The sequence below is a fragment of the Coccomyxa subellipsoidea genome, assembly GCF_000258705.1.
Source record: "Coccomyxa subellipsoidea C-169, whole genome shotgun sequence".
NCBI lineage: Eukaryota > Viridiplantae > Chlorophyta > Trebouxiophyceae > Coccomyxaceae > Coccomyxa > Coccomyxa subellipsoidea.
The window spans coordinates 958,615-970,278 of record NW_005178030.1 but is presented as its reverse complement, the minus strand read 5'-3'; the positions used below and the strand labels follow the sequence as shown (position 1 = coordinate 970,278).

Genomic DNA, 11,664 nt, shown 5'->3' with positions numbered 1-11,664 from the left:
AAAATCCCCAAGCTTGGCGGCGACTGCCACAGCAGTGGAGTTGATGGATGCATCGCCGTCAAGCACCTTGTTTAAAATATGGACCACGCCGTTCCTTGTTGGAATGTTTGGGGACACCACTCTGGCAGAACCCACAATGATTGTCCCATCTGAAGATGCCAGCACAGGCTGGACTGCACCGCCAAGGAATTGCAGACGGCTCTGGCCCACCAATGCCACAGAATCCCAATTTCCCAAGACCACTGCGCCCCCAAGCAATTGCTCAGCCTGGTGCTCGGCGCACTGGTCATGATAAACCTCGTGGCCAGTCAAATATACAATACAGTACCTTGACAGCAATTATTTGGACACGACACGTCATTTGCTTGAAACAGATTGCTATACTTCAAGCTCACCATGCTGGCACATCTGGCATGTGCTGTTTGGTAGTCATGCATGAGGGCTGGAACACACCATGATTCATAAGAAGCTCCCTCAAATTTGTAGCTGTCATGAGATCCTCCTTTGAAGTGCAAGCTGATGTGACGTAGAAATCTGTGGTGCAGTCCAGGTTCTCCTTGTAGAAAGCGGCATCCCAAGCAATATTTTGTGGCGCGAACAAGGTATAGTTCTCCCTGAGGGACTTGAGATATTCCCTCAAGCCAGCCCGATCCAAGAATACATCCAAGGTCGTCTGCGCAACATCCCATGGCATGATGGCATACTAATGGTCTCATGTGACGTGTGATAGAACCCACGCATTCCTACATGTTGACCATCTTCCACGGGTGTCTGCAGTGGATCAGCATAGCCTTGAACAGACTTCTGATGAAGCTATGCAGCTGCACATGAAAGGGACGAAAAGTTACCAGGTTGGACTTTGTGTGCACCAGGTCCGCAATGGTTGAGCTGTCATCAGCACATTGCGAGCAGACAAAGCTGCAGAAAAAAATGACAAGGAGAAGTCTCCCTTGTTGAAGAGGCCATCGCAACCTGTGGGCCTTCCCAAGCACCTGCATGACACAACCTAGTCAAGTGGTGGAGCTTTGCCTATGATTAAGATCGATGTTCCAATCCTTTGTAACCTCAGGTTATGACCATTTAAGACACATTCGAGCGGAGACTTGAATGTATCCACGAGCCAGCATCATGATATGCTTAAAATTAGAATCCAGAGAAGTACTACTCTACTCGATCGTGCTGTCACAACCATACACTAGAGCAGGACCCTGATGAGGCGCCCCATAAGAGATCAAGAAGGTTTGTGCCAACATCCTGATCTACCTGAGCGCGCTTCCATGAGCAACGACACAATTTAGTTTACAGCATCGTGAAAAACCTACCCAGCGTTGCGCCCCCATGCCTTCTCCTCCTTTTACTACATATTCTACCTACATCTTCACAGCTTCATTCATTTCCACACCCGGGACCACCGATGGCCCTATTGATGAAAGAACGGGGCAGCAGAGTCGGTACTACATCAGCTCGACACCAAACGATGGAGACCCGCTTCCAGAACAATCAGCTTTTTCCTCGATACAAGATTGATCGCAAACACGATCACACCTCTCTCATATATAATTGACAGCAGCGCACCCCACAGCCTGCACAAGACCAACCTGGGCCAAAGTCTCCAATTCGGGACAGAAAACCTCAGTTCAAACCCTACTGTAAATCCCCGCATTCACAATACTGAATATAAGGCAGGGCTTCCTCCTCCCAGCATGCATGGCCAGATTGATGTTGACAGCCTTAAAAACGAGGATCCTTAGGTACTTTTTCAAAGCGTTTAGCCGAGATTTGGATGCCTATAGAGGACGGACAGGCGACTACTGGTAAGCCTCTCACTTACCCTCGGCACCGGTGCACGTGTGCCACAGGGTCACATGTACATCCACTGATGGCATCATGATGATCATGATGATGGCAACATGCAATTGGATTTCTACTGGATGGAGAGTAGTAATAGCTGGATGACCTAGAAGGGTGATGTTCAATACAGCCTGTCACTGAGTGCCTGCCCATTGTGGAGGCATTCCTGCATGCTGCTAGAAACCCTGGAAATCCTCGAGTTCATTGATCAATACTATTGATACATGATAGTATCAGTGCGGTTCCTAGCACCCACAGTAATTACAATTTGCCTAGATTTCATCATGATGTTGATGTCAACATCAGCATTCCATTTTTTCTAATTGGCCATGATGGCCGCATGTGCGGCACAGTGACATTTGTTGCCATGCAGACCGGACCTCCGAGGAGTCCTCAGTTGGACAAGACTGAAATTTTCCGGATGAACCAAACTCAGCTGAGACCATCATGTTCACAGACAGGTATGGCATGAATGGAGCACAACATGATATCTTGTGTCAAACGAGACCGTCTCTGCACACCAGCTGGAAAGTCAAGCGAAACCTGGACGACCTCGGCCGGCGCGGAAATTAGTAGAATCTGCTGTTTAGGCACGGTAAAACCGCATTGGAAATATCCTGTCTGTCAGGCTTCGTTCATGGCGCCTCTGAATACTCCCTTCCTCCTCTTCAGGGAGGGAGTGTTGCAAGCAGTGCAGTGCTCATCGCCCTCTACTTCTTCAGCAGAACTCTTGCAATGTTTGTAGGTGATGCCTGATAAGTGGCGTAGCAAATGATCTCGCCAATCTGTACATGAGACGGCCTGCAGCCACACAAAGTCCAGAGCTTTAATTACCTTGCCCTGCATCTTAGCATATACTCTTCTCTTATGGTCTGTCATTGGGTCAACTGGCGCACTCAAGAGCTCGGGATCAGACTGCGGTCATGAACTGACCTGGTTGCAGCATACACGATCTGATCGGCAATATCATCTGCTGTGAGCGGCACAATTCCAGCGTAGACAGAATCCGCCGCCTGGTCATTCCCCTGTACAGGTGAACATGTTCCATGCATCCTCCACTTTATTGGCATGGCCAGGGTAACCAGCTTTTGCGTCACAATCAAAGCAAGAAACACAGCTGAAAATCATAGGAGCATGGCACCTTGAAGCGAACGTTGCTGAACTCTGTCTGAACAGCTCCCGGGGAGATGGCAGTCACCCTACAGAGTTGAGAAACCTTGTCAGCAGTTCATTACGCTTTCAGGTGCCACAATAAATGCACTGGTCTGCTATGTTTCTGCATACCTGACGTTGGTGCCTACAAGATCATGTCGCGTTGCATTTGTGAAGGCTGACACGAATGCCTTTGTTCCGCAGTAGACGGAGCCACCCGCATAATGTTCATGTGCAGCAATTGAGCTGACGTTTATGATGTGCCCCTGCAAAGCGCAATGCACTATCAGCGGCTGCCGTGGAATGACATGGCCCCCTTTTGATTGTTGGCATTTGGGAAGGCACCCACCCAGTTTCGCTTCACCATGCCTTCAGCAACTTGCTGAGTCAGCACCACCAGGGACTTGCAGTTTGTGTCCAGCATTGTCGCCACATCAGCAATGTCATTTTCATGCGCCGGCGCCTTTCCGAGCGCAAGCCCTGCAGCCAAAGTAGACGATAGTTTGATCAGCCGCACACCATGAAATTTTAGTGGCAAGGCCTGCAGCGGTGTTAGATGATAATTTTATCAGCCGCACACCATGAAAATATTCATGGAAGGCATTGACAATGCTCAGGTCACGGCTGCATGTCACCTGCGTTGTTCACTAGCACATCCACGTCCCTGAAGCCGTCTGGGAGTCCCGGCACCAAGCCTGAGACCTTGTCAAGGTCCTGCAAGTCTATTGCCACTGTGTGTGTCTCAACCTGCCGAGCGTGGACATGACAGAGTCAACATGGAGTCATTCCAATGGGCACACTAGAGCACGCAAAGTGAGGAGAGTGTCAGGCAGAACCACCTCGTGCTCCTCCTCAAGCTCCTTCTTCAGGGCTTGCAGCCGCTCATTGCGACGAGCGACAAGGATCAGCTTTGCACCAATCTCGGCAAATTGCTGTGCTGCGGCCCTGCATGCACCAGCACCATGAACTATGTGTACAAAAGTCCTGCAGACCCGAAAAGTGTAGGCATTCCTGGGCTGATACCCATCAAGACATCACCCACCTCCCGATGCCGGAAGAGGCACCTGTGACACATATGCCATATCAGTGACCAGTTATACAGAGCAGTACAAGGCTTTCGCACGCTTGCTCTCGAGGACAAACAAAGATGCAGATCTATGAAATCATACGCGCATCACAGATGGTTGCATACAGATGGAACATTGCATAATCTGCCCTCAATACTGTCATGATCTGCGAGATCATGGGATAGGTCAAACGGGATGGTGATGGGTGCTTGCCTGTGATCAGGACAATCTTGTCCTTGAGTGCTAGAGCCCTGTACGGCATCTTGTAAATATTCAACCAACCAAATTATCCACAGCTCCTGGTCCTTGCTTGCTCGCTCGATTTGCGCAAAACTTCTATTCTTGTGCGCAGACCGCCCTCACGTGCCATCACGGGCGACTTGCGACGACGACGACGACGGCAGCAAGACGACGAAGACCTGTGTTTCATGGTGTTTGAAAAATTTGCAATCTTCCGCATCCATTATCCATGTATCAGGCAATGCAAGGTTGAGGTTGATGGCAAGGCAACGATCTGCCAACAGTTCGGAAAACGGATCAATCAACCTCTTGTTTTGATGCCCGAGTTTAATGTCTAAGCTTCAAGGGTTGGTAAAGAAGTATGGCAAGGTAGCCATAGCTGTGCACCTGGGAGTGTATGCAGCAACGCTGGCAGGTGCTTACAAGTCTCAGGATGTATGTGCACTTGCTGTGTTGGATACCCTGAAAATTATGATGAATGCTTTGTCACCTCGTTGAATGTACATTTGCTTTCAGGTTGTTATGTGGCAGCTGAAAGCAAATTAAACGTAGAAAAATACCTGGTCAAGTTTGGCTTGCTGAAAGGTGAGTGTGGTCAACCCAGAAAAACAACCTGTCAATTTAACATTCCTGATCATCCCAACCAGATGACCCTAAGGATTTATCAGAAATGTTCTATTCACCGCGTGAGGCAAGTAATATTGTCTGCAGATGATGACTTGAGGACGGACAAGGATCCAGAAGAGAGACCGTGGCTGGCAAAAGTGCTCACTAGCAGCGGATCATCTTTTGCCATTGCTTTTGTGTGTACCAAGGCTCTGTTGCCTGTGCGATTGCCTCTCACTGTAGCAGTAACACCAGCTGTGGCTAGGTGAGTGTCATGGCATGATCGGGCACAATACTTCCATCCCTCGGCATCTCAGAGTTTTCTCACAGCAGTGGGGAAACAGACAAGCAAACATCAAGGCAGATCGAGCACCAGAGATAAGACACTTCACAAGCGAATATAATGCACCTACAATTGTACTTCCTGAGATGCTTTCTATGCTGTGCAAGGATCCTACATTTGCGAGGTGCTGCAAGCGCGCAAGAAGCTGCCAAAAAGATGGGCGGAATGCAGTAGGAGGGCGAAGGATGAAGATATTATTATTGGCTTACAATCGGCCTGTTTGCATTAGTCAGGAACTATTGACTCCTGTAGACTTCACTCTTGAAATCTTGACAATCTTAACAGTGGGCCAAGGAGGCGACTATTCAACAGGGGAATCATGTCACTAATAATTTTCCCTTGCATTGAATGCTACTTGTAAGAAGCATCGCCAAGCACAAGCTTCACTGATCTTTAGGCACCTTACTTTGGTGTGACCTCTTCGACCGCTGATACAAACTTGGATGCTTTGTCGACATTGCCAAGATTGAAAAGCATCATTGTCAGCTTGACTTCCTTGTCGGCTCCCTCCTCAGTCGCAAGTGTCAGATTCGTGCAGACCATCATAGGCTTCTTCATCTGCATACATGCATCATCCATGGGGCTCTCATGTCCATTTTTCTTAGACCACCCAATAGTGCTGTTGCAGAATGAAACGCGATATATGTTTCAAAACGAGAGCTTGGATGAGAGCTCAATTGATCTCACCTGATTGACCTTGATGCCTCTGTACACTGCACCATTCACCAAGATCCTGCCCGATTCAGTGGTGAACACGATGTTTGCAGATGACACTGAATCAGCACTCTCCCCTGACGTCTGCTGGCGCACAGTCAACGTTCCATGGCCGCGGTCATCCCATGCAGCCTGTCACACAGTTTCAGACTCCAATCACATTTGCAATCGTTGCATCACAAGTGTGACAAAGGGCACTTCTCCTGCTGAATCATTCCTGCACTATCCCGTTCTATGGACTGCTGAATACCTTGTCAGGATTCTTGAGGAAGAGCTTTGCGGTCTCCTTGAAAAGGAGCTTGCTGCCAGCGCCCAGCTGGACCTCTGGAGTGAACACTTTGGGTCCCTCCTCCTCTTCATCAGCTGCCCCACCGGAGACTGATACACTCCCAACAGCCCCGTCCCCTTTACCTGAAGGCATGCAGATTTCTCACACACTGTATTTGGCGCTGCGCTGTACATCATTCCCTGAGACAATGCTGCAGCAAAATCAGAGAAAGCGAGTCACGCTGACCTGCATTGTCCGATTTGTTGCCCCAAGTGAAGCCGCTGCCGTTGCTGAGAGCAGATGAGCTGCTCACGTTCTGGCTGAAGCTCATTGGGGCTGTTGGTGCCTTGAAAGCTGGGAAGCCGCTGGTGGCCAAGGATCCTGGAGTAGAAATTTTCTTCAGATCCATTCGTGCTGTTGATGAGGTACACAGGTATTGAAGAACAGATTGCACAACCATTGCAGGGGCTATACCGGTTCCTGGGGGGGCAGAGGTTGACGCTCCCTGATGGATTTGTGGCTGGGAGCCAAATATCAGGCTGGGCTGCGACAAGGACCCGGTGGCTGGTTGGCTGAGACCCAGGGAGGACGTGAGGCCTGGCATGGTTCCTGCAGCCGCTGTTGCCGGGGCTGAAGACAGGGGGCCAGGTGTCATTTGTGGTATGCCACCTGAAACCAAGGTGCCGTTGGCAGTGCTGCTGTCGTCTGCCAAGTTTTGGAGCAGGCTGCGGGCATGGTGGATATAGTCCTCTGCCCCATCAATCCAGACCTCATCCAAGTGGTGTAAATTCTGATCCTGTACCCACCTGTACCATCGGAACTGTTTACCATTTGATCTTTGTGCCAAAAGGGAGGGACATACATTTTTGGATCGCTGAGATGCTACAACACGACCGCCTGTAACGGATCGTACCCGGCAAATTGCTCGTTCAATGCCCGCAGTTTTGCAACCACAACCTTTTTCCGCTTAACAGGTGGTGTTTCATCCCTTTCCATGGGTTCCAATCAAGACGGTATGAGAGATGGTGCAGATCAGATCAGAAGAGCGCTGATGGCCAGGCAATCATGCGATGATCAGGAGGTCCTGTGTCCATGCCCATCACCATATGAAAGAAAGCCCGAAATCCCCGAAGTTGTTGTCCCAGACTCCAAGGCCAGGAAAGAGCCAGCGGCCATGATCTGCGTGCTGGCACGTGAGTGCGGCATGCTGACGGCACTTGACTTAAACACGAGGCTTTCGTTTCTCGCATTTCTGACACAGTCTGCACCTTGGATAACTGAATGTCGGTCGCTGATGCTTCTGGTGAGATGGGTGTGAGGCTCCTGCCGAACTCCTTGGGCTAGACAACACAGCTACCCTGCAACGCAGATCATGCCTCCTAACGATCGCAATTCGTCCATTAAGGAGCCACAGGACAAAACCAAACACGGATCTAAGCAAGGGACCGTGGCTGCAGCGCTGTCAGGTGTGTGCCAGGCACAAGCAACGGTGTTTTTGTTTGTTGTGGACGTTTGGGGACACTGAGCTAGGAGGATCTGACAGGAAGGGACTTTCTGATCTGACAGGATCCCTGTCTGGAGCTGTCATCAGCACATGTGTGCAGCCACTGGATGTGGTCAGGACGCGGATGCAGGCTGACGCCACAAGGAATGCCTTCTCTGGCATGCTGGGCACTTTCCACTCAATCGTTTCCAATGAGGGTGTGAGGTGGGTCACTGTGCATGCTAGCAGCTCGTTTGCCATGTTTGCTCCCACTGATATTTGTATTGGGGCATGCCTGACAGTGCCACCTCTTCAGGGCTCTGTGGAGGGGAACAAGCCCCACCATTGCACGGCTCAGCATTGGTCTGGGGTTACAGATGTGCGTGATGGAGAGCCTCAAAGATGTGTTTCTCCGAAAACACTCAAGTAAGGCTGCACTCCTGGCTCAGCACCCACAATCCTTACCATTTAATTCTGTCAGGCGCATGGTTTTACATCGTGGTGCACATACCTCTTAAAGTCTGCTGTTGAATGCGAGAGGCATTGGCGCAAACTAGTGCAATCACTGAAGTCACGGTGGTTGCAGAGCAAAATCAGGCAGACAAGCTGACGAAGCCAGAGGCATTCTTCACTGGAGGTTTCGCGCGAGCCACTGCAGCCGCTGTCACATGTCCCTTCACAGTTGTGAAGACGCGGATGGAGTATGCAGGATCTAGTGTACAGTATACGGTAAGCCCTTCACGATGTCACCTCGCAATTTGCTACATTAGTACTGTGCAATCAGCAGTCTGATAAGGACCCCGCATCTCCTGTACAGGGAACAGTTTCAGCCCTGCGAACCATCGCCAGAACAGAGGGTCTCAGGGGGCTATTCAGAGGACTGGGTCCAACTATCCTCACAAACGCACCTTTCTCAGCCTTCTACTACCTGTTCTACACCAGCCTCCAAGAAGGCATGCAACAGGTGATACTTGACCCCATGCATGCCTCCACCTGCAAGTTTAACTGGTAATTTGCTTCTCTTGCAAGAATCTACCGGGGGAGCGAGTCACACTCATGCGCATTGCATGCAGCATGGGACCTCAAAGACGGTGACGAATCTGGCGTCGGGGGCGGTGGCGGCGGTGTGTGCGACGCTGCTGACTCAGCCGACAGACATGCTGCGAACGCACATGCAGCTGGGCCTGGGGCGCGGCAGAGCTCCCCTCAGCGTGGTAGACACCTGGAGAGCTGTGGTCGGAGGCAGCATGGGCCATCGCGCCCTCCTTGTGGGCGCGCTCCCTCGGGTGAACACTCTAAAATTCTGTGGAGTGCAGTTTCTACGACTGGAAGTTTTTCTGCTGTATGTCATTCTCGTAGGCCCCGGCTGGCGGAGGGCAGTATAAATAGTGAGCACCGTGCCCATGATTGATTGGGTCTTGCTTGGATCTGGCGAGTCCATCACGGGGTAGGATTATGGCAGCCTTTACCTGCAGCTTGTCTGCAGGACGCACCTTGCCTCTTGGCAGGAAAGCGTGTAATAGTAGTAATAATAATGTCATTCTGTCTCTTCATTTGATGTGTCAAGGTATCTGCAATGGAGCATGGCAGTGTTCACTTCCGTTGAGCGTGAGATTCTGTGTGGCAAGAGGGGCCATTCACGGTTGGGCTTTGGATGTGCAGGTGGTGAAACGTACAATGCAGACGGCCCTGGTTTGGACCCTGTACGAGGAGCTGCAACCAGCTTTGAAGCAGGTCTTGCAGAAGGCAAGCAAATGATGTGACTGTATCGTAGAGCATTTTTATTTGGGGATTTTGAGCCTGGCTGGGCCAGATCGTTCTGATGCTGTTCACATAAATTCCAGAGTTGGTAGGATCCAAGCGCTTGAATTAATCGCCTTTCCGGCAAACATAAGTCTTAGGAGTGTGCATCTTAGGAGTGTGCATCTTAGGAGTGTGCATCAGCACAAGCATTGCTTTTTTATGCTCAGTCATTCGCAAGACACTGTCATTCTGTCTTGCCCCCTTGTGCAACCCTTGGCAGCATGGACAAGTTGGAGATGTGACAAGTTCATGAGCTGCTCATTTTGCAGGAAATGCGGTAGGAATTCTAGACAATCTGCCTCTGCTCTTGTTGCTCTATGGAGCAACCAAAAGTCCTGCCGTTCTGTATGCACTCCATGCATCTTGCATCTGTAGCTGCCTCTGTATCATGGGCTGCAACTTCCCATGCCGCTTCATCTTCGCACATGTATGTATCTGCTCTGGAAGGCTTTAGGCATCATTTCACCCTCTTGCTTCCCTCCTTGTGGCATCATGCAGCAGCTCAACATCCACACTGCCAGGCGGCAACTGAACATATCGCACAACTGACCCGCGAATGAAGCAATTCCTCACAGACATCTGCAATGCGCACAAAAGGATGAGATGCAATGCGAAAGCAAAGCTCAATTATAAAAAGATATTCTGACAATGTGTTTTTCCAGAACAGCCACTGCAGGCAAGGCCAAGTTCCCTCTGTGGGCCAGAACAACTAAAGCAGGAAGGAATCAGGATGCGCCAGGAACAATTTAAGTCAAATAATTATTTAGTTCACGGCTTCAGAAGGATTTAATTTACGATGCAAAGAGTTATTTGCATTTTCAGATCGGCATCAACATTCCTGAATCACAGGCCTCACCATGTGCGGGTACTTCTGCTCGTTGACGACATGCACGTTGTTGAGCTTGATGTTAAGGTATTGATCTACCGAGTGCAATATCCCCGTGATGGCCAGATCGTTTTTCAATTCTACCGTGACTTCTTTGCCAACCAAGGTCTTGAAGTAGGAATAGAAAAGCATCGTCTTAAGGTAAGGGAGTATAAATAAGGCAGCTTGGTCATCTCAACAGCGTCGAATGTTATCCATTTTCTGCTGTAGTCTCTTTAATGACCAGGAAACAGGAGAGCCTGGCAAACCCTTTGGACGGGGTGGATATATGGAAAACCCAAGAGGTCGATGTCTAAATTTACTTATTATTTTTACTTAGCGTAAAGACTCCCGCACTGCAGGTTGCCAGTCTGGAGTGAAACAGTATAAAAAGGCTTTGTGCATGGGTGATATGCCTTAGAAGTCCTGCATGTGCAGGCGCATGCACTGCCGTCTGGCATTGTCGATGTCATGATCAGCGTCGACACAATAATATTTGCATGCATGTGCATCCGCGCCATGATGATCATGATCATGGTGATCATGGTGATCATATGGTTGATATTAATGATAGTAATCTTATGATGGCGAATTCAGACCCCAGAGGGCCATAGGGCATACACCAGCTTGACCATTTTCTGCAGTGCACGTCAAAGCGTGGTGGGCCTTTAAGAGTTGGCCTTTCTCTACAGTGTCTGCCGGAGTCTGCACTGGGTGACTGGGTACTGTGCATTTGTGCCACAATGGAGCTTTGCATGCAGCATACTGAAGTGGTGAAAATGTGTCACGGTTCAAGCTTTCCATGCAGCAGTCTGAAGTGGTGGAACCTGTCATGCTTCAAATTTCCATGCAGCGTATTGACAGTGTCTGTGATGGCTCGTGCAGATTGTGCCCGTGGTGGAGGGTCTGCCGCAGGAGCTGCTGGCGGCAGTGCTGCAGGGCATCGACCGGCCCAGCACCCTCTGCCTGGACACACTCTACAAGATGCTGGCAGCGGCCCTGGACGATGCACGCTGGAAGCGGACGGCCTCCCCCTCCACAGATGGGTGGAGTTTTGCTGACTGGGAGGCTAACAACGCCTCTGGAGACCAACGCGGCGACTCTGCTGACGAGCACAGCTCCTCTGCTGATGAGGATAGCTCCTCTGATGACGAGGACAGCTCTTCTTCTGATGATGGGGACAGCTCCTGTGCTTACGGGGTCAGCTCATCTGCCGATGACGAGGACAGCAGCTCTGATGACGAGGACGATGACATCACTCACGGGGACAGC

The 11,664-nt window shown here is 50.2% G+C and overlaps 3 protein-coding genes across 3 annotated transcripts; 1 reads left to right on the top strand and 2 right to left on the bottom strand.

Moving 5' to 3' along the window:
• Nucleotides 1-2,561: 2,561 nt before the first annotated feature.
• On the bottom strand, nt 2,562-4,080 carry COCSUDRAFT_17905 (NAD(P)-binding protein; the record flags this gene model as incomplete). The annotated part of the gene is made up of 8 exons (XM_005645650.1): nt 2,562-2,652; nt 2,785-2,876; nt 2,993-3,050; nt 3,136-3,269; nt 3,353-3,483; nt 3,639-3,750; nt 3,840-3,948; nt 4,046-4,080. Coding segments are annotated over 8 exons (762 nt in total), but the record flags the coding sequence as incomplete, so codon positions are not given.
• A 3,714-nt stretch (nt 4,081-7,794) lies between these two features.
• Nucleotides 7,795-9,482, top strand: COCSUDRAFT_17887 (mitochondrial carrier; the record flags this gene model as incomplete). The annotated part of the gene is made up of 6 exons (XM_005645649.1): nt 7,795-7,949; nt 8,041-8,150; nt 8,311-8,446; nt 8,574-8,688; nt 8,798-8,935; nt 9,387-9,482. Coding segments are annotated over 6 exons (750 nt in total), but the record flags the coding sequence as incomplete, so codon positions are not given.
• Nucleotides 9,483-9,989: 507 nt separating this feature from the next.
• On the bottom strand, nt 9,990-10,545 carry COCSUDRAFT_17813 (Sm-D1 protein; the record flags this gene model as incomplete). Its single annotated transcript, XM_005645648.1, has 2 exons — nt 9,990-10,106; nt 10,384-10,545. 2 exons carry the CDS (start codon nt 10,543-10,545, stop codon nt 9,990-9,992), a joined length of 279 nt encoding a protein of 92 aa, XP_005645705.1.
• Between the last annotated feature and the right edge of the window lie 1,119 nt (nt 10,546-11,664).